Raw genomic sequence first — 22,500 nt, 5'->3', positions numbered from 1 at the left:
TGTGTGTGTGCGTGTGTCACGCTCGGTGAGCGTATGTGTGGCGCAGGAGCTGCTTTAGGATGGTGTGTGTGTTATAGGCAGGGCTGCAGTACAGCCCCCAGTAGAACAGGCCGCTCCATACACACTGAGGAAGCAGAGGCCAGAGGAACATGAAGAACATGCTGTGGATCCCCATCTCCCAGACATGAGAGACCGCACGCTGTGGGAGCATCCTGAAAACACACACACACACACACACACACCAGTACTGAACCTGTGATTGTGAACCCACAGTGTGTGTTGTGTCTTATGACCTACTGCGTGCACAGCCAATCGCTCTGGATAAGTACGTCTTCCAAAATTCCAGAAATGTAAATATTAGCATAACCGTTAGCGTACCTGAGCACTCCTGGTGTCCACCCATGCCACACCGCGTGTCCCTCCCGTAAGGACAGCAGTACGGCATTCAGAATGACTATTCGAGATGTCCAGTAGTGCACGCTCAGCTGATCACACGCAAACGCCGCTATCAGCTGATACGGCACAATCAACCACTTCACAACAAACCACGCCCACTGCCACTGGCTAGGCCACACCCACTCCTACAGACACAGACAGATCTTAAGATGTAGATATTACAACACACAGCGGTTAACTGTTCACACATCCCTGAAGACTGGAGACAGATGGCTGAACAGACTGATGTGCGAGTGTGTGACCCACCGTCAGCTCGTTCTGCTCACTGGGGGACGTGCAACAGGTGTGTATGAGTGGGAGGAAGGAGGCATCATAGTCAAACAGGTAGAGGAGGAGGAGGGTGAGGCGAGGAGAGTCCTTCAGCCCATAGACCAGGAACAGAGACTTCCCTTCATTCACCACCTACAAAGAAAGATAGAATATTACTCTAATGCTAGTTTGCACATTTGTTAGCATATTTATGGTAGTTTTGGTAGTTTTCACCAGCCCAGTGGGTGTAGTACGATTTCTGGATGTTAAACAAGGTGTCAGAGTTTGACAACTACCCCCTGCACACGTGGAGATCATCACACACTTAGGAGGGTGGGCTAATGGGCTAATGATCAGAAGGTGAGGAGTTCAAATCTCAGCAGTGCCAAGTTGCCACTGTTGGGTCCTCTAGCCCCTGACCCTTATATCCTGTATCCATTTTAAGTTGCTTTGGATAAAAACAAAAAAAAATCAGATCAGGCAAGTGAACAGACCTGACAAAGGGGTATACTGTATGGCCAAAACTTTGTGGACACTTTTGAAAATCCCGTTCCAGATTTATTCCCCCTTCAACACTCTTCTGGGAAAGCTGTCCACTAGATTTTGGGGTGTGGCTGTGGGGGTTTTGGGGCGTGGCTATGGGGATTTGTGTTCATTCAGCTACGAGAGCATTAGTGAGGTTGAGGTCAGGCGCTGATGATGATGTAAGGAAACTCCAGTTCCAGTTCATCCCAAAGGTGATGAGTCAGTGGGATTGAGGTCAGGGTTCTGTGCAGGACACTCGAGTTCTTCTACCTTCTTCCAACCTTCACACACCACGTCTTCATGGAGCTCGCCTTGTGCACAGTGTGTCATGATGGAACAGATTTGGTTCCTCCGAGTTCCAGTGAAGGGAAACTGTAAAGCTACAGCATACAGAGATGTTCTATAGAATTGAGTTAAAGTTTGTGGTAACAATCTGGGGAAGAACCACAAACTGTTGGTCAGGGGTGCACATACTTTTGTGCCATATAGCGCATTTCCAGGCCCACGATTGCAACGTAGACTGATGACCACTGCGTGGCATTGGAACATTATTACCCCACAGCCTACCTGAGGTCACTGTCTTCACACAGATCTAAGGAAAGCACCTTTCAACCTCTGGATGGTGTTGGAGGTAGAGCATATGGAGCTGGGCTGACTGAAACCCCAAAAAGTCTCATCTCAGGGGGTCAAACGTGAAGAAATAGGTACATGCGTTCATGGGAATGGGGAGGTACTACTAAAGATCTGGCCCTTCATTTTCCTAAATCAGACCTAAATCAGGCAACCCGAGAAGGTTCTAAGGATCATCATCAAGTCATAACATCTGACTCTGTGCTGGTGAACTTTTTTCCAGACAGACAGACAGACAGACAGACAGACAGACAGACAGACACCTTGTACTCCCAGAGGTTACGTGGGGGTTTAACCCCAAGGGTCTGGACTCTGTGGATCTCCTGCAGGATGGCCCGTCTGTGTGAGGGGTTCTCCATGTGAAATGGATCACCAAACAATTCATCATCACCCAGCAGGTTCAACAACCTAACACACACACACACACACACACACACACACACAAATAAAGCATTTCCTACAGTTCCTAATCTTCCTAAGGGGAAGTGATCATGGAGAAGTGGATTTGTTCCTGACCTGCCGTTGACCTGCTCTCTTAAAAATGTTTCTCTGTACTGGCTGGTCCATGCCCCCAGCTGCTCCATCCACAGTGTGACATCATCAACCGTCCACCTGCTGATTGGCTTACTAACCAAGTCTTCATGGCGAATTCCTCCACTGGACCAGCGATACAGCAGCAACATCAGAAACATCACCTACACACACACACACACACACACACACACACACACAATAAAATACTACAGTGCTTCATATGACTGTACATCTGAGACCAATGAACACACACACACACACACACACACACACACACACACACACACACACACACCATGACACAGCAGAGTGTGAGGAACACTCCAAAATAGAAGCGCTCTGCTCTTCCTGCTGAAGATCTGTGATTGGCCTGTTTATCTCCAAAACGCTGGAACGACAACAGCAAGAGAGAGATCCGGGCATCATCCTGGATCTCCTTAAGCCTTCTCCTCACGTCGGCCCCGTGAAGCTCCTCTACAGCATCCCTATAGACACACACACACAATGACGAACACAATGAATGTGATGATGCGAGAGATGATGAACGTGATGAGTGAGAGATGGTGAGTGAGAGTGATGGGTGAGAGATGGTGTGAGATGGTGAGCATGATGGGTGAGAGATGGTGAGCATGATGAGTGTGAGATGGTGAGAGTGATGGGTGAGAGTGATGGGTGAGAGATGGTGACAGTGATGAGTGAGAGATGGTGAGTGTGATGAGTGAGAGATGGTGAGAGTGATGAGTGTGAGATGGTGAGTGTGAGATGGTGAGTGTGAGATGGTGAGAGTGGGTTTAACCTGAGCAGGATGTTGACTTTGGGAAACCCCTGCCACGGCTCCCTGCACTCGGGACACTCGGTGCGGCGTGACGACTCCCACCACTGGGCGAGGCAGTGACGACAGAAGCTGTGGCCACACGTCAGCGTGGTCGGGTTCACCAACACGTCGTAACAGCAGTGACATAACAACACACACTCCGACACACCGCTCACACCAGAGTCGGACTGGGTTCTTAACTCAGGATCAGACATCGGGATGTCACACTCCATATCTGTACACCTAACACAGATAACACGAGGTGAAACCAGCGCAGGTAAACAGCACAGGTAAAATACAGCTTGCAATTACAAGTAAGATTATACAGATGAAGGCTCCAGGTGAAACACCCAGGTAAAATGTACAGGTAAAAATACAGTTTTGGTTTACAGGTAAATCATTACAGGTGAGTGAAATCGGCTGTTGAAAGTTGCAGGTGAAAACTGCTTGTATATCATACATGCGCAGTATAAAGGTCAATTTCACAGGCTATTGCTACAAGTGAAACATGCAGTGAGAGCAATACACGAGCTACACAGGTGAGAGCTACACAGGTGAAACACTGAAACATGTGAGACTAGAGGTGCTGTCAATCTTACACTTGTTAGCTTTACGCTAGCTAGGTAAACACAAACAGCTACTACTAAAACACACAATGTTATTGCTAGCAACCTGAATAGGTTTTAGATTTTCACCTGGAAATCCTTAAAAAAAATCACTGGACAATTATCTGCCCCACAGTAAAATAAAAATGAACTGAAACTCTTAGACCTGCTAGCAAAGGTAACCCCATTGCTAAAGAACTAGCACCCATAGCTGTCAGGCTACACATACTAGCTAAACCCCACAGCTAACAGTCTACTAACAGGTTAAAAGACATAGCTAGGCAAATACTGACAGCTAGCCAGCTAACACAAAGCTAGCAAGTCAACACCTATAACTTTCAGACTAGCACACATTGCTAGCAGGCTAGCTCACAGGCTAACTGCAGCTCTGACAGTAAGAATTATATGCTCTTTACACTTTACCTGAGGAAACGGTGTGTGTTTAAAGTTAGGAGACATTAAACAGGTGTTCATCAAACCACAGCCATTAGCTAAAGATTAAGCTAAGCTAGCAGTGTGCTAATGCAACATACCAAAACACAGAGAAACCTGTGCTGCCTTCAAGAGCAACCAACCATTCAGGGTTCAAACGCCTCTTACTTCCTGTATAACAATACTGCAGGTCCTAATGACGTTTCATGCAAGATGTCAATGAGGTGATTTTAATTCTTATTCGTATTCTTATTCTTATTATTGTTATTAGTACTGTTATTGTTTTTGCCGCTGTTGTTTAATTGTTATTATTCATTGATCTGTTGTAAACGGTAAATTGGAGTGCTCTTGAAGTTTGCACGCTCTGACAGGTTTACGTGTAACAGGTAGCGAGAGGTCACGTGCTCAATGTTTAAAGTATTTTCTAGTACTTCATGATTAATGGTGTGAAATAACTCCAAACGTCTTCCTTCCTTCTGCCGTTTTAACACCGCAGCTCTGGCGCTATAATCAATCCGTTTTTATTAAATAATTAACTAATTAAAGTATAATCATGTCACGTTCTAGAATCTGTTTGGAACAGCGCATGCGTTTGTGTTATTAGAACTCTTATTTTTAAATGATATGATCTCGCTTCCGGAAGTTGAAAGCGCTAGCTTCACGTACACACTAACCACGTCCGGTTCTGGCTCGGAAGCTGGTGTGATGATGGAAATTCGAATATAGAAAGTGGTTTAGAGAACGAGTGTGTGGTTGTTCTCTCTCTCTCTCTGTGTTCTTATTGGGATTAAATGAGTATGTTCTGTGAGTTTATAAAAAAGAGTTTATTAAAAAAAGTTCCCCATGAGTGAGGTTGTTGATGTGTGTATGTGGTTAAAGAAGTGGTATAACGGGATTTAATCACAAACATCTGGAAACAAAAACACAGCCCCTGAAGTGAGAATGTCAGCTCTCAGGAGAACCTGCCAGCGGTCAGTGGGAACTGAGCTGTCTCTGGTGGACGTGGGGAACATGGAGGATCTTCTGGCTCAGATCAGAAATCTACAGCAGCAGGTTTCATCACTGCAGCGGGAGCTGAACCAACTTTCTGAGGAGAGAGGACTGACTGGTGCTGTGGGTATTAAATACAGCAATCTGGGTATATAACGATACTGCGTTAAATGACGTCTCTGTGCCGAGACGCAGACAGGGGTTTACGGGTATCAGTAGTGACGGAGAGGGGTTTACGGGTATCAGTAGTGACGGAGAGGGGGTTTACGGGTATCAGTAGTGACGGAGAGGGGGTTTACGGGTATCAGTAGTGACGGAGAGGGGTTTACGGGTATCAGTACTGACGGAGAGGGGTTTACGGGTATCAGTAGTGATGGAGAGGGGGTTTACGGGTATCAGAAGTGACGGAGAGGGGTTTACGGGTATCAGTAGTGACGGAAAGGGGTTTACGGGTAAAAGTAGTGACGAAGAGGGGGTTCACAGGTAACAGTAGTGACGGAGAGGGGTTTACGGGTAACAGTAGTGACGGAGAGGGGTTTACGGGTAACAGTAGTGACGGAGAGGGGGTTTACGGGTATCAGTAGTGACGGAAAGGGGTTTACGGGTAAAAGTAGTGACGAAGATGGGGTTTACGGGTAACAGTAGTGACGGAGAGGGGTTTATGGGTAACAGTAGTGACGGAGAGGGGTTCACGGGTAACAGGTGTGACGGAGAGGGGTTCACACGTAACAGTGGTGACGGAGAGGGGTTTACGGGTAACAGTGGTGACGGAGAGGGGTTTACGGGTAACAGTGGTGACGGAGAGGGGTTTACGGGTAACAGTGGTGATGGCGGGGGTTTACGGGTATCAGTGGTGACAGAGAGGGGTTCACGGGTATCAGTGGTGACGGAGAGGGGGTTCCCGGGTAACTGGTGATGGAGAGGGTTTACGGGTAACAGTGGTGACGGCGGGGGTTTACGGGTATCAGTGGTGATGGAGAGGGGTTCACGGGTATCAGTGGTGACGGAGAGGGGGTTCACGAGTAACAGTGGTGATGGAGAGGGTTCACGGGTAACAGTGGTGACGGAGAGGGTTTATGGGTAACACTGGTGATGGAGAGGGGGTTCACGGGTAACGGTAGTGACGGAAAGGGGTTTATGGGTAACGGTAGTGACGGAGAGGGGTTTACCGGTAACGGTAGTGATGGAGAGGGGTTCACGGGTATCGGTAGTGATGGAGAGGGGTTCACGGGTAACAGTAGTGACGGAGAGGGGGGGTTTACGGGTAACAGTGGTGAAGGAGTGGGGTTTACAGGTATCAGTAGTGACAGAGAGGGGTTCACGAGTAACAGTGGTGATGGCGAGGGTTCACGGGTAACTGGTGATGGAGAGGGTTTACGGGTAACAGTGGTGGTGGAGAGGGTTTACGGGTAACAGTGGTGCGGCGGGGGTTTACGGGTATCAGTGGTGACGGAGAGGGGTTCACGGGTATCAGTGGTGATGGAGAGGGGGTTCACAAGTAACAGTGGTGACGGAGAGGGTTCACGGGTAACAGTGGTGACGGAGAGGGTTTACGGGTAACACTGGTGATGGAGAGGGGGTTCATGGGTAATGGTAGTGACGGAAAGGGGTTTACGGGTAACGGTAGTGACGGAGAGGGGTTTACTGGTAACGGTAGTGATGGAGAGGGGTTCACGGGTATCGGTAGTGATGGAGAGGGGTTCACGGGTAACAGCGGTGACGGAGAGGGGGGGTTTACGGCTAACGGTGGTGACGGAGTGCGGTTCACGGGTAACGGTAGTGACGGAGAGGGGTTCACGGGTAACAGCGGTGACGGAGAGGTGGGGTTTACGGCTAACGGTGGTGACGGAGGGGGGGGGTTTATGGGTAACAGTGGTGACGGAGAGGGGTTTACGGGTAACAGTGGTGACGGAGAGGGGGTTTACGGGTAACAGTGGTAACGGAAAGGGGTTTACGGGTAACAGTGGTGACGGAGAAGGCGGGGTTTACCGGTAACAGTGGTGACGGAGAAGGCGGGGTTTACGGGTTATATTGGTGACGTAGAAGGCGGGGTTTACGGGTAACAGTGGTGACGGAGAGGTGGGGTTTACGGGTAACAGTGGTGACGGAGAGGGGTTTACGGGTAACGGTGACGGAGAAGGCGGGGTTTACGGGTAACAGTGGTGACGGAGAGGGGTTTACGGGTAACAGTGGTGACGGAGAAGGCGGGGTTTACCGGTAACAGTGGTGAGGGAGAGGGGTTTATGGGTAACAGTGGTGATGGAGAAGGCGGGGTTTACGGGTAACAGTGATGACGGAGTTGGGGGTCACGGGTATCGGTAGTGATGGAGAGGGGTTCATGTGTAACAGCGGTGATGGAGAGGGGTTTACGGGTAACAGTGGTGACGGAGAGAGGGTTTACGGGTAACAGTGGTGACGGAGAAGGCGGGGTTTATGGGTAACAGTGGTGACGGAGTTGGGGGTCATGGGTAACAGTGGTAAGATTTTGTTCCAGTATGAAGGTGGACACCTGTGTGAGTGACACATGACACCCTCACGTTCTTGCAGAAGTATGAATCAGCCTTAAGATGGGAGTAATAATATAATAATGTAGTACCTGTGTGTTTAACTGCAGGAGAAACAACAAACACTACACGACTGTGTTGGAGGACTGAGTGTGTGTGAAACTGAACCATCCTCTATCAGCACTCCAAAGAGTGTGTGTGAAGTACAGGAGCTACAGGAGGGTGTGTCTGAGGGAGAGGAGGCGGAGCCATTACAGGATGGAGATGAACACACTCCATTCAAGGTGTGTTCGGTAAAGCTGATGGACTGCAGGGCGGCGCCGACACTGAACACACACATCACACAGGAAGAAACGTCCGGCGCAGGAGACGGTGTGTGTACAAATAAAGTGAAATACACTACCTGTTGAGCGATTAAAAATGTTTTCTTTATTTTTTATAACTGCAGATCAGTTCAACATGTCATTCTTGGAAAAGCGGTGGAAACGGTCCAGAAGCCAGGGAAAAAAGTCCAGCACGTGCCCCGAGTGCGGAAAAACGTTTTCCCGACCTTCGACTCTCAGAACGCACATGAGAACTCACACGGGAGAGACACTTCCTCACTGCTCATGCGGAAAGGTTTTCTCCTACACGTCCTCGCTCGTCAGGCATCAGAAGGAATGCTGCTCGCTGTTCCCAGACTCTCGGAATGCCCGGAAAGTTCCACTGGAGGAGCAGAGGCAGTACCAGTGCTCCTTCTGTGGGAAACAGTTTTCTACGAAGAGTCACATGACCATCCACGAGCGACTGCACACGGGGAAGAAGCCGTACGAGTGCTCGGAGTGCCAGCAGGCCTTCATCCGAGTGGACCGGCTGAAGGAACACCAGCGTGTGCACACGGGAGAAAAGCCGTACGAGTGCTCGTACTGCGGAAAACAGTTCGCGCTGCTCAGCGGACTGAAGACGCATCGCAGGACGCACACGGGCGAGAAACCATACAAGTGTACTGTCTGCAAGAAACGCTTCACACAGTCCACGAAGCTGAAGATTCACCTGCGGACACACACCGGAGAGCGACCTTACCGTTGCTCAGAGTGCGGGAAGACGTTCGCTCGGACTGAGCACCTCAAGACGCATCAGAAAATCCACAGCGCTGGGAAACAGTAGAGCTCCGCATGGAGGAAGCGTGGTGTCTGTAGAGTACTCCACAAAGCACCAGACTACAGAGTAACACATCCGTACCTCCACTGTGTGTGAGATGGGATATTTAGTGACGTTTCTTTGGCACACCAGGCGGTAAAAGCTCTATCCACCTGTCAGTCATGTCGCGTCTCAGTTCGGAAAGCTCCGCCTCTTGCACTAGCTACAGAGTAGATATGCTTATGTTTTTAGTTTCAAAACATCTACAGCTAATTTGTGCCAAAATCATTGACTGTGTTTAAAGTTGAATATTTTTGGCTTGTGGATCTCCTTTACTTTAAACTGGTTTCTGTTCAAACACTGGTGTTATATTTATGTTCATTTGCTCTGTGGAAGAGAAATTAAACAGTTTCAGATCTTCTTATTGCATGTTGTGATTATCTAACGTCTCTGTCATTTCTTTATAAGCATTTTATTTTATTTTTTAAGCTCAAATACCAGAAGCAGAATTTCATTAATATATGACATGTTTTAGGGTTATCGTTGTTTGACTTTTATTTTGAAATATTTCGTCTTGGCACAACCGGAAGTCCGGTTTTGAGGCTTGATTCACGCGAGACTCGCAGCGCTACACAGTCTGGGTAACTACACATTTATCGTTTCACCGTTTTACTATCAATATGTGTATAAACACATAAAGGTTATAGAGTTAATAAGAAACAACAGCACGCACTTTGTAAGGTTTTTAACGGGCGGTGAAGTTTCTGGCTTCCCTGTGTTCAGATGATGTTCAGTAGATGTTCAGTAGATGTTCAGATGATGTTCAGATGATGTTCAGTAGATGTTCAGTAGATGTTCAGATGATGTTCAGATGATGTTCAGTAGATGTTCAGTAGATGTTCAGATGATGTTCAGATGATGTTCAGTAGATGTTCAGTAGATGTTCAGAAGATGTTCAGATGATGTTCAGTAGATGTTCAGAAGATGTTCAGATGATGTTCAGATGATGTTCAGTAGACTGGTGTAAACACACTCCGGGGTTAATGTGTGATAATGTTCTGTTTATAGAGATTATAAATATGTTAATCATTTAAAAGTAAATTATTAAAATGGAACTGATCTAACAATAATATGAGCAAACTGTAATCAGTACACAGAACCTTTACATCAAAAACAATAGAATTTGTAATGGTTATAATGGGAATTTAATTTGTTTTAATGGAAACTCTAATGGTCCCTGTCGGTTTCTACTGGAATTTTGTTACCTTCTGTTGGTGGCATGTTATGCCTAGTGGGTACCATTAAGGACCAATAATGGTGTAATAGTTTTAATGGCTATCAGCTGATGGTTTTAATGTTATTTGTAGTGGAAACCATTAGAATTTCTGTGATGGTTTCTATTGTTTTGTGGGTTTTTATAATTAACCCATAGTGCTGGGTGATGTATTGATATACTATCGATATCGTGATAAAGGATTATGTGATCATTTGTTGTGAGATATCATTGTTATGGTTTTTAATCATTACAGATTAAATGGTACGGAACGGATGCTGTTCGTTAGATGGAATTTAAAACATTTTTAATCTTCTTTGTCTTTGTATGAATTTTAAAAAAGTATCGTGAATCTCAGTTTAAACACAGACTTTTCTGTGTGTTTATTTTCCTAATGTTTTTCAGACAGTGTGTTGGTTTGGTAAGTTATATATCCTGATCCGCATCGTGTATCGTGGAAACGTCCTCGAGTATCGTTATATTTCACTTTTTGAGTCTAAGGTATTTCAATGCTCATTAAACACACGACTGTCACGTATCAGGCCACGTTTACTGATATATCATGTTTAAAAACAGCTTTCACTGAGCGATGTGTGGGACCAGGACAGTGAAATACACAGATATTTATGTGATAAAGCTGTGCTGTGTTTGTAATTGTTTGATATCCATGAGAGTCGAGTATTTTTGTGAATTATTTTAATGCTCATATTTAAACATAAAAACATTTAGTTGCAGCTGAAAACCGTCAACAAAAATCAGCAGGCTCCATAAAACCCGGGGACTCGTTTAAGAGCTGTTCAATTAAAGTGCTTCTAACGTCACAGGATTTAACACCTCTGTGCCATGAGACTCTCCGGGTACTTCATCCGGGCGAGAGAGGAGGAGAAGCGATGGACAGCGAGAGAGACGGAGAGAGAGAGACCTGCAGCAGCGCTGAACGGAGAGGAAGTGAGAGACTTTTACCAGAGTCTGTTTGAAAACAAGGATGGAGTGAGGAGAGACGAGAGGAGAGGAGGAGAGGAGAGACGAGAGGACAGAAGAGAGGAGAGGAGAGACGAGAGGAGGGCGGAGAGGAGAGACGAGAGGAGGGCGGAGAGGAGAGAGAGACGACGAGGGAGAGCAGGACGGAGTGAGTGATTTACAGAGTCTACAGAAATGTGATGATGTTTCTGAGCTTCTTCTTCATGATGTTACTTCAAAACCAGGCACAAAAACACCAGACGTAGTGTTTATATTCTTCCAACACTCACCCAAAGATGACAACAACAACAACAACAACAATAATTATAATAATAACAAAGTTTACATACATTTAACATGCAGCTGAAAGTGTTTTATAGAAAAAATAAACAGTAAAGTTGGTCAAAAATAGACAAATAATAGAACAGAGACAGAATAATCTATAAAAGGACATATATAATATAATAATTAGAAATGTGTAAGATCAAAAGTACAATAATTTATACTATAGCGTGGATATAAAAAGTTTACGCACCCCTTAACTAACCAATGCGGGGCTCAGCGTTTATATCTGATACTATAGCGCGTGTTTACTCTTTTCTCTGTTAAAGGTGATGGAAAAGGAGGCGGAGCTTGTGAAGGAGGGGTGAAGAGTATTGGAGGTGAGGTGGAGAGCTCGGTCGCGGCGCCCCCCGCAGGCCGTCCGGACGGTTACAGGCTGCTGCGGTGTGCGGAGCAGGGGGACGTACGGGGCGTGGAGGACGTCCTGAGACGAGGCTGTGACGTGAACTTCAGAGACCAGTTTAACTGGACCGCGCTGATGAGCGCCTCGTACTCCGGCAGAACCGACACTGTCCGAGTCCTGCTCCACAGGGGGGCGCTGTGGAGAACAATCACTGACTCACAGGTGAGGGGAGACAGGTGTTATTTCTGTCTCTCTCTTTCTGTGTTTCTGTCTGTCTCACTCTTTCTCTGTCTGTCTGTCTGTCTCTCTCTCTCTGTCTAGGGGAGGGATGCACGTGATCTGGCTCGTCTCGCTGGTCATCGCGATGTCGTCACTGTACTGGAGCAATTCAGCTTCACACAGAACTCACACACCTCACACACACCTGCTGACCCAACACACAGGTATGTGTGTGTGTTTTTTTAATCAGTGCCCTTCTTACATGTGAGAATAATATTGACTATAAAGTGTGTGTGTGTGTGTGTATATTTCCCCCCCAGCTCCCCTCAGTGGTGTGAGGTGTGTGAGGTGTGTTACACAGACAGCGCACACACACACACCTCGTCCACACTGCACCAGTTCAGCCTGAAGCGTCCTCCGTCGCTCCCTCATTACTGTCTCACTCCCTCCAGCGTAGGGTACAAGGTGATGCTGCGTTTGGGATGGAACCCTCACTCCGGCCTCGGTCCCGAACACTCGGGTCGCCGCGACCCCGTCGGCACCGTGCTCAAATCCGACACGGCCGGCCTCGGGTTCGGGCCCGCGCCCAGGTCAAAGGTCACGCACTTCAAGGCCAACGACGTGCAGGCGGTCCGCAGGACCCCTAAAAGACGAGAGGAGAGACAGGAACGAGGGACAACGGTCAGTGCTAAGGTCAGGAAGAGGACGGAGGAGAGGCAGAGACAGTGGGAGAGAGATTACCGCTCCTCCTTCAACATCCACTCATGATCTTTCACCTCTGCTGCTGCAGTCAGGTGACTTTATTGCCCTCTAGTGGCGTGAGACATGACAAACTGTTTACTTGATCTGTTTCATTACATTACTTTATCACTAAAGTTTCTCTATCTCACACTGTAAATGTGCTTATTTTTATTTTCTACTGATATTAATGCGATAAAACACCAAAAATAAACCGGAACCCTCCTTAATCTGTAGTGTGAAGTTTTATTAAAACACAGCTGCTGTTTGTTAACGTTTCCAGCGAAGGCAGGTGTGTAAACCTGCTTGTAGTGCTGCAGGCAGTGCACTCGTACCTGTACCTGCAGTAACGCGCTGCAGAATACGCTCGTTAAGCAATAGTGGGCGTGTCCACAGGAGGGTTTTGTTCGGCTGATATTCAACATTTTCCCACAAACTCACTTTTACATTCTTTTACATCCTGTGAAAGGAAAATGTTCATCAAAGCTGCATAATAACATCCACAAATCCCAACAACTAGTATCAACATGATGCCCTGTGGGCAATGAGAGAGAGACAGAGAGACGTACAGAGAGAGAGACAGCGAGAGAGAAAGACATACAGAGAGAGACAGCGAGAGAGAGACGTACAGAGAGAGAGACAGCGAGAGAGAAAGACATACAGAGAGAGACAGCGAGAGAGAGACAGAGAGACGTACAGAGAGAGACGGCGAGAGAGAAAGACATACAGAGAGAGACAGCGAGAGAGAGACAGAGAGAGAGACAGCGAGAGAGAAAGACATACAGAGAGAGACAGCGAGAGAGAGACAGAGAGAGAGACGGCAAGAGAGAAAGACATACAGAGAGAGACAGCGAGAGAGAGACAGAGAGACGTACAGAGAGAGAGACGGCGAGAGAGAAAGACATACAGAGAGAGACAGCGAGAGAGAGACAGAGAGAGAGACGGCGAGAGAGAAAGACATACAGAGAGAGACAGCGAGAGAGAGACAGAGAGACGTACAGAGAGAGAGACGGCGAGAGAGAAAGACATACAGAGAGAGACAGTGAGAGAGAGACAGAGACGTACAGAGAGAGAGACAGCGAGAGAGAAAGATATACAGAGAGAGACAGCGAGAGAGAGACAGAGAGACGTACAGAGAGAGAGACAGCGAGAGAGAAAGACATACAGAGAGAGACAGCGAGAGAGAGACAGAGAGACGTACAGAGAGAGACGGCGAGAGAGAAAGACATACAGAGAGAGACAGCGAGAGAGAGACAGAGAGAGAGACAGCGAGAGAGAAAGACATACAGAGAGAGACAGCGAGAGAGAGACAGAGAGAGACGGCAAGAGAGAAAGACATACAGAGAGAGACAGCGAGAGAGAGACAGAGAGACGTACAGAGAGAGAGACGGCGAGAGAGAAAGACATACAGAGAGAGACAGCGAGAGAGAGACAGAGAGAGAGACGGCGAGAGAGAAAGACATACAGAGAGAGACAGCGAGAGAGAGACAGAGAGAGAGACGGCGAGAGAGAAAGGCATACAGAGAGAGACAGTGAGAGAGAGACAGAGAGACGTACAGAGAGAGAGACAGCGAGAGAGAAAGATATACAGAGAGAGACAGCGAGAGAGAGACAGAGAGACGTACAGAGAGAGAGATGGCGAGAGAGAAAGACATACAGAGAGAGACAGCGAGAGAGAGACAGAGAGAGAGACGGCGAGAGAGAAAGACATACAGAGAGAGACAGCGAGAGAGAGACAGAGAGACGTACAGAGAGAGAGACGGCGAGAGAGAAAGACATACAGAGAGAGACAGCCAGAGAGAGACGTACAGAGAGAGAGACGGCGAGAGAGAAAGACATACAGAGAGAGACAGTGAGAGAGAGACAGAGAGACGTACAGAGAGAGAGATAGCGAGAGAGAAAGACATACAGAGAGAGACAGCGAGAGACATACAGAGAGAGAGACAGCGAGAGAGAGAGACAGTGAGAGAGAGACAGCGAGAGAGAAAGACATACAGAGAGACAGTGAGAGAGAGACAGCGAGAGAGAAAGACATACAGAGAGACAGCGAGAGAGAGACAAGTGACAATATTGTGGTTTGTAGATGAAACTAAATAAATGTGTTATTAGTGAACACATCATAACTCACCTAAAGTCAATATATACACCAACATCGCTAGCTTAGCTTAGCCGTTCATCATGACCAGCTACCTCAGATGAGCTAACTCGCTAACTTTCATAACTACACTATCTATTTATAACAACATTACGAAGAGGACACAGTAAACATCCACAACACGTCTACAGGTACACAAACATTATAATCAGGTCACGTAGTGTTTACAGAGGGAGCACAGCTCCGTCCCACTACACACGCACACACACACACACACACACACATATACTTTCTCGCAGTAAAGGTCGTGTCGTTCAATCCCTGTGTCCCGGAGGAGAGGATTAGCATCTGTTTAGCCGCGCATGTCCTGACCTTTTGGCTCTGTGTGTGTGTGTGTGTGTGTGTGTGTGTGTGTGTGTGTGTGTGTGTGGTGAGACAGCTCTGTGGGTCTCCGGAGTCTTAGTTTGCCTTCTGGTGTTATACACACACACACACACACACACACACGTTTATCCAGAACGGTAGCAGGAGAGCTGAATGAATGATATTATCTGCATGAAGCCTCACTGATGACGGAACACAAAATATGAACAGAATGTTCTGTAAAATTCCATAAATAAGTACAAAACAACGTTTTTACGTGTAAATGTTTCAAATGGTTACCATGGAAACGATCTAGAAATGGCCTCCATTTATGAGATGACGATAGCACACGATAAACTGTTACGTCACAGATCTGGAGATTAACGGATGGAGTGATCGGAGATAGATCAGAGCCAATCAGATCGCAGCCTCCAACATTCAGAATCTGGTGGCCAGAAACGTGTACAGAAGCTCTCAAACGCTGTGCGAGGAGCTCCTCACTAATCAGACCCCAGAAGTATCCGTACTCAGGCCAGGTGTTTGTTTCCCATCAAACAAGCCCCGTCTACTCAGGAAAGTGGGGTTTGGTGGGTGTGGTTTGGTGACATCATTTCCATTTGAAAGTAAATGTACATTTTCCTCATTGCTTATTTTTATTTATTTGCCAGAACGTTCCGTGTCGTACTCGATGGGAATGTTGTCTCACATGACTGAGGATCCCAGCCTCCCTACGTGCTGATTCTTTAACGATCGTGTTTGACCAATCAGTGATGTGCTGTATGTCTAACTCCGCCCACATATCCCTGTTTGGTTCTCAGGGCGGCTGCTTGTTACACTGTCCAACACTTAAGAGCCCCAGCCCCTCCCCAAGGACCGCCCCTTCACCCAATATTTACTTTATTCCCTCTTTATTGAGGCTTTTATTTGGTTCAGATGAAGAAATATTTTGAAAATGACCTCTGTATGATAATTACACAGTAATAACCACGCTGCACGTCTAATACACACTGTTATAACCTTCTATTACAGCTTTGTATGATTCTCTTTGTGTGAGGAATTATGGGTAGTGCAGTCAGTGGTGATGAACTACAGTTATGGACGAGGAGGATGTGCACCTTCTCGTATTATAATTAGAAGAGAGGTGTGGCCATATTTGCCCGCCTCCATCAAATGGCGCCAGACAAGCAGATTGAGCATGCTAAGTGTTAGCAGAGTAGCGGTAATCTTACGCCACCTTGACTGAGTGGTTAATAAAAGCGTTCGTGCTGACCGTCGTGGGTGGAGTAAAGAGCGGGACAGATTGTAGTGGTAGGGCAGCTGGTTCCTGCCGTCCGACAGCGTGCGAGGACTCGACGTGACACCGCCGCGACACGAAAGCGCTTTTTCCTTTTTCCGAAGCGTGTATTTGATCATCAGACGTTAGCCTGGACGCTAGGGATACAAAAAGAGAAATGGAAATGAACGATACCAAACCAAATCCCGTTAATAGTGGCGCTATTGGGGGGGAGGGGGCGGGGGCACACTCACATGCTGTCATGCAGCGAAAGAAACGGAAAGACAAAAAGAAAAAAGGACAAGCGGAAACATGAGAGGAGGACGAGACGGTGAGAAGACACGCCGCCGGAGGTCATTTCGGCGCCTCATCAAAGATGGCCGACGGGAGCAGGCGGGAGCTCGGCGCGGCTTTTCGTCGGTAGGTGCTTCACTCTTCAAGAGCGGCAAACACTAACTCTCGCTTTAACATTCAAATATTTTCCTTTTATTTTCCCCGTCTCTTTTCTCTGTCGTCCCGGTGAAGGGAGCGAGGGCGCGAGAGGAGGGCGCGAGAGGAGGCCTCATTGTGCCGGCCGCCGCTCAAAGCCACCACGTCAATTATTCTGACTGCTGGGTGTAAAAACGGGACAAAAACACACTCGTCCACAAACATCAAAGAAAACCATGCAGAAGGGGGGCTTAGTAAGAAAGATGTTTCAATAACAGCAGGGGGCAAATCCCATAATGCACTGCAACTAATCCAGTCAGAGAACTTCAACACAGTGACACCACACACACACACACACACACACACACAAGTTCAAGCAAGTTCTGATTGAAAAGAAAAACAGGGTTATTGTTAACAAAATCTGTTGAACGTTAGGTGATGAACTGAAATCCATGATGAGATCTTGAGGTCAGGAGGCTCAATGAGTTGAAGGTCATCAGCATAGAAGTGGCAGGAGAAACCATGTGGAGATATTACAGACAATGTGTATAGACGCACACACACACACACGAAGGGGCCCCAGCTCTGAGCTTTGAGGGACACCTGTAGAGTGTTTCCATGGAGCAGATGTGGATCCTCACCATTCAATTCAATTCAATTCAATTTTATTTGTATAGCGCTTTTTACAATAGACATTGTCTCAAAGCAGCTTTACAGAAATATCAACACGGTATACAGATATTAAAGGTGTGAATTTATCCCAACGGATCAAGCCACTGAGTGGCGACGTGGCCACTGGACATGAGCAGGTGACTGCAGGAGTTGGTGAAGATCTACAGGACGACACTGTGGTTAGTTGTGACTGGACTGAGGATCTGGAGCTTCTCAGTTTGTGTTGGTTAGGACGAGGGAGGAGAAAATGGATTAGATGCAGCTGGAGCTCCATCACAGAGATCTACACTTAATCAGCTGTGAATGAGTGGCTCACACACACACACACACTCTTTGGTGCTCTTTGTCCTGTGGGGTGGAAGATGTGTATTGTGTGTGTGTTCACACTCCGCTAAAGCTGAAAAGAGCTGAGAAAACATTTCACCACACACATTTACACATTGCTAGCTTAAAACCGAACAAAACACACACACACACACACACACACACACACACACACAAACACACACATACACACACAAATACACAAATATACAGTTTACACACTAACACAAAACAACTCCATAAGGTGGAGATAAAGAGGTGAAATAAACCTTCAGAGGAACCGAGATTCCTCAGGGAGACCTCGGGATGATATGAGCTCCTTCCGCCTAGAGTTTTTAGTCCGTATGATGGTAGGGGCAGGAGACACACCTCCAGCTCTTACTCCAGACGTCTACGGGCTCCTGTTCCAGTGTGGTTCCTCCTCCTGTTACTACAAGGACGCAGGGTTCTAAAGGCACCAGGGGTTTGTAGTTCTCAGGATGGTAGAAGAAGGACCTGCATTGGAACAAGGGCACTGGGTTCTCAGGGTGATAGGATTGGGGTTCTGATGGGAACGAGAGTTTTTAGTTCTCAGCATGGCTGGTGTAGGAAATCAGATGGGAGCTTTAAGTCCTCGGTGAAGATTGAGCAGGAGGCACACATACTCCTAGCTCTTGAGGCCTCAGGGCATCTTCCCCTTCCAGATAATACATCCTGATGTCTCCTGCTCCAGTGTGGCTCCTACTCCTGTTGTCTACACGGCAGCAGGGTCTGGATGGTAGCAGGATGGTAGGAGCTGGAGACGTGAGCCAGAGTTTTTGGTCCTCAGGAGGGATCTGGGTGGAAGCAGGTGTTTGTGGATCTCAGGATGGTAGAAGAAGGTTTGAGATGTAACGAGTAATGGCTAGAAGAGTACTGTTCACTCAAATACAAAGCTATGTAGTTGGATGGAGCTCATCTGTGAGGTTCTGGAGGCCAGTTCATGTGTTCTTCTGGAGTTTTTATTGTTTATCATGAACCACTGAAATGGAGTTAATGAGACTGAGACAGTGCAACACTGACAACATCACAAGCTTGTTAACTTCGACGACTTCAGGCAGCCTGTGAATAAGCATACAACTAGGAAAGTGTGTGTGTGTGTGTGAGTGTGTGTGTGTGATTTAGTTTTAGGAGACAGATGCAGCAGAATGCTGAGATATCATGCCGCAGTACGTCAGACCCACTATGGGGTGACCTTACACACAGACACACACACACACACACACACACACACACACACACATATCTCACGTCTTGTCTTCTTCACCTTCCTTCTCCCCGGGGTCAGAGAGATTGAGAGCCGGGTTCATGCCTGATTCATGAGTGTGTGTGTGTGTGTGTGTGTGTGTGTGTGTCTCCTGTGGATGGCTGAAAGGTCAGGCTCATTGTCTTAGCGAGTGCTTAAGGAAGACACTCACACTGGGTTATTAATTATTTCTCTGCATTTTGTCTTTTGGGACCTGTACACATTATAATGCACTTTTAGACATACACACACACACACATTGATTGTGTCTGGATTTATAAAGTTATCTTATTTTCAGGATTAAACAGATGAATAAAATAACTGAGTTAAAGGTGTGAGTTACAGTGCAGGAAAGAAGTATTTGATCCCCTGCTGATTTTGTACGTTTGCCCACTGACAAAGAAATGATCAGTCTATAATTTTAATGGTAGATTTATTTGAACAGTGAGAGACAGAATAACAACAAGAAAATCCAGAAAAACGCATGTCAAAAATGTTATACATTGATTTGCATTTTAATGAGGGAAATAAGTATTTGACCCCTCTGCAAAACATGACTTAGTACTTGGTTTAAAAACCCTTGTTGGCAATCACAGAGGTCAGACGTTTCCTGTAGTTGGCCACCAGGTTTGCACACATCTCAGGAGGGATTTTGTCCCACTCCTCTTTGCAGATCTTCTCCAAGTCATTAAGGTTTCGAGTCTGACGTTTGGCAACTTGAACCTTCAGCTCCCTCCACAGATTTTCTATGGGATTAAGGTCTGGAGACTGGCTAGGCCACTCCAGGACCTTAATGTGCTTCTTCTTGAGCCACTCCTTTGTTGCCTTGGCCGTGTGTTTTGGGTCATTGTCATGCTGGAATACCCGTCCACGACCCATTTTCAATGCCCTGGCTGAGGGAAGGAGGTTCTCACCCAAGATTTGACGGTACATGGCCCCGTCCATCGTCCCTTTGATGCAGTGAAGTTGTCCTGTCCCCTTAGCAGAAAAACACCCCCAAAGCATAATGTTTCCACCTCCATGTGTGACGGTGGGGATGGTGTTCTTGGCAGCATTCCTCCTCCTCCAAACACGGCGAGTTGAGTTGATGCCAAAGAGCTCCATTTTGGTCTCATCTGACCACAACACTTTCACCCAGTTGTCCTCTGAATCATTCAGATGTTCATTGGCAAACTTCAGACGGGCATGTATATGTGCTTTCTTGAGCAGCGGACCTTGCGGGCGCTGCAGGATTTCAGTCCTTCACGGCGTGGTGTGTTACCAATTGTTTTCTTGGTGACTATGGTCCCAGCTGCCTTGAGATCATTGACAAGATCCTCCCGTGTAGTTCTGGGCTGATTCCTCACTGTTCTCATGATCGTTGCAACTCCACGAGGTGAGATCTTGCATGGAGCCCCAGGCCGAGGGAGATTGACAGTTCTTTTGTGTTTCTTCCATTTGCGAATAATCGCACCAACTGTTGTCACCTTCTCACCAAGCTGCTTGGCAATGGTCTTGTAGCCCATTCCAGACTTGTGTAGGTCTACAATCTTGTCCCTGACATCCTTGGAGAGCTCTTTGGTCTTGGCCATGGTGGAGAGTTTGGAATCTGATTGATTGATTGCTTCTGTGGACAGGTGTCTTTTATACAGGTAACAAGCGGAGATTAGGAGCACCCCCTTTAAGAGTGTGCTCCTAATCTCAGCTCGTTACCTGTATAAAAGACACCTGGGAGCCAGAAATCTTTCTGATTGAGAGGGGGTCAAATACTTATTTCCCTCATTAAAATGCAAATCAAGTTATAACATTTTTGACATGCGTTTTTCTGGATTTTCTTGTTGTTATTCTGTCTCTCACTGTTCAAATAAATCTACCATTAAAATTATAGAATGATCATTTCTTTGTCAGTGGGCAAACGTACAAAATCAGCAGGGGATCAAATACTTCTTTCCCTCACTGTACGTTAACGTTACGACCAATTTAATAATAAACTCTAAACTAGAATATCTTCAGCTCAGTAATGCAGTAGCAAACAGGCAAACTAGCACACCCTGGGTAATCTCACCTCCTCATGCTAGTACAGAACACCCAAAGCTTCATGGCCATTCTGTTCACTTTAACACCACTTTATAATGAGGTGAAATACTGTTATGTTTTATTATTAGGATGTTATACTGTTATATTTACAGTGCATCCGGAAAGTATTCACAGCGCTTCACTTTCTCCACATTGTGTTATGTTACAGTCTTATTCCAAAATGGATTCAATTCATTATTTTCCTCAAAATTCTACAAACAATACCCCATAATGACCACGTGAAAGAAGTTTGTTTGAAATCTTTGCAAATTTATTAAAAATAAAAAACAAAAAAAGCATATGTACATAAGTATTCACAGCCTTTGCCATGCCACTCAAAATAGAGCTCAGGTGCATCCTGTTTCCACTGATCATCCTTGAGATGTTTCTACAGCTTGACTGGAGTCTACCTGTGGTAAATTCAGTTGATTGGACATGATTTGGAAAGGCACACACCTGTCTATATAAGGTCCCACAGTTAACACTGCATGTCAGAGCACAAACCAAGCCATGAAGTCCAAGGAATTGTCTGTAGACCGCCGAGACAGGATTGTATCGAGGCACAGATCTGGGGAAGGGTACAGAAATATTTCTGCAGCATTGAAGGTCCCAGTGAGCACAGTGGCCTCCATCATCCGTAAATGGAAGAAGTCTGGAACCAGCAGGACTCTTCCTACAGCTGGCCGCCCAGCCAAACTGAGCGATCGGGGGAGAATTGCCTTAGTCAGAGAGGTGACCAAAAACCCGATGGTCACTCTGACAGAGCTCCAGCGTGTCTCTGTGGAGAGAGGAGAACCTTCCAGAAGAACAACCATCTCTGCAGCACTCCATCAATCAGGCCTGTATGGTAGAGTGGCCAGACGGAAGCTACTCTTCAGTAAAAGGCACATGACAGCCCGCCTGGAGTTTGCCAAAAGGCACCCGAAGGACTCTCAGACCATGAGAAACAAAATTCTCTGGTCTGATGAAACAAAGATTGAACTCTTTGGCCTGAATGGCAAGCGTCATGTCTGGAGGAAACCAGGCACCACTCATCACCTGGCCAATACCATCCCTACAGTGAAGCATGGTGGTGGCAGCATCATGCTGTGGGGATGTTTTTCAGCAGCAGGAACTGGGAGACTAGTCAGGATCGAGGGAAAGGTGAATGCAGCAATGTACAGAGACGTCCTTGATGAAAACCTGCTCCAGAGCGCTCTGGACCTCAGACTGGGGTGAAGGTTCATCTTCCAACAGGACAACGACCCTAAGCACACAGCCAAGATAACGAAGGAGTGGCTACAGGACAACTC

The 22,500-nt window shown here is 46.8% G+C and overlaps 3 protein-coding genes across 6 annotated transcripts in view; 2 read left to right on the top strand and 1 right to left on the bottom strand.

Moving 5' to 3' along the window:
- LOC128602086 (bifunctional apoptosis regulator-like) overlaps positions 1–4,811 on the bottom strand; it is a 5,452-nt gene extending 641 nt beyond the window's left edge. Inside the window, exons 1-8 of one of the 3 annotated variants that reach the window (XM_053615629.1) lie at positions 4,677–4,811; positions 3,191–3,451; positions 2,690–2,879; positions 2,377–2,555; positions 2,124–2,268; positions 703–858; positions 379–581; positions 1–212 (exon numbers count right to left, since the gene is read on the bottom strand). The exon at positions 1–212 is cut by the window's left edge and continues 641 nt beyond it. In XM_053615629.1, the coding sequence (XP_053471604.1) occupies positions 17–212; positions 379–581; positions 703–858; positions 2,124–2,268; positions 2,377–2,555; positions 2,690–2,879; positions 3,191–3,451; positions 4,677–4,681 (1,335 nt within the window). In that variant the 5' untranslated portion in view covers positions 4,682–4,811 and the 3' untranslated portion in view covers positions 1–16. Of the gene's footprint in view, positions 213–378; positions 582–702; positions 859–2,123; positions 2,269–2,376; positions 2,556–2,689; positions 2,880–3,190; positions 3,452–4,236; positions 4,461–4,676 lie in introns of those variants that run through there. The other 2 variants (XM_053615630.1, XM_053615632.1) reach the window with 2 other exon arrangements.
- A 15-nt stretch (positions 4,812–4,826) lies between these two features.
- Positions 4,827–9,304, top strand: LOC128602088 (zinc finger protein 568-like). 2 transcript variants are annotated; one of them, XM_053615634.1, is made up of 3 exons: positions 4,827–5,358; positions 7,850–8,111; positions 8,188–9,304. In XM_053615634.1, the coding sequence occupies exons 1-3, from the start codon at positions 5,188–5,190 to the stop codon at positions 8,883–8,885; spliced, it is 1,131 nt and encodes a 376-aa protein (XP_053471609.1). In that variant the 5' UTR covers positions 4,827–5,187; the 3' UTR covers positions 8,886–9,304. The 2 variants fall into 2 exon arrangements, with proteins under 2 accessions (XP_053471609.1, XP_053471610.1); XM_053615635.1 differs by lacking the exon at positions 4,827–5,358 and adding an exon at positions 7,138–7,748.
- Positions 9,305–9,449: 145 nt separating this feature from the next.
- On the top strand, positions 9,450–13,652 carry gpank1 (G patch domain and ankyrin repeats 1). Its single transcript, XM_053615633.1, has 5 exons — positions 9,450–9,499; positions 10,956–11,260; positions 11,703–11,998; positions 12,098–12,219; positions 12,316–13,652. Exons 2-5 carry the CDS (start codon positions 10,975–10,977, stop codon positions 12,761–12,763), a joined length of 1,152 nt encoding a protein of 383 aa, XP_053471608.1. The 5' UTR covers positions 9,450–9,499; positions 10,956–10,974; the 3' UTR covers positions 12,764–13,652.
- The last annotated feature ends 8,848 nt before the right edge of the window (positions 13,653–22,500 follow it).

This window comes from Ictalurus furcatus, chromosome 26 (genome assembly GCF_023375685.1).
Source record: "Ictalurus furcatus strain D&B chromosome 26, Billie_1.0, whole genome shotgun sequence".
Taxonomy (NCBI): domain Eukaryota; kingdom Metazoa; phylum Chordata; class Actinopteri; order Siluriformes; family Ictaluridae; genus Ictalurus; species Ictalurus furcatus.
This window is presented reverse-complemented; position numbering and strand designations above follow the sequence as displayed.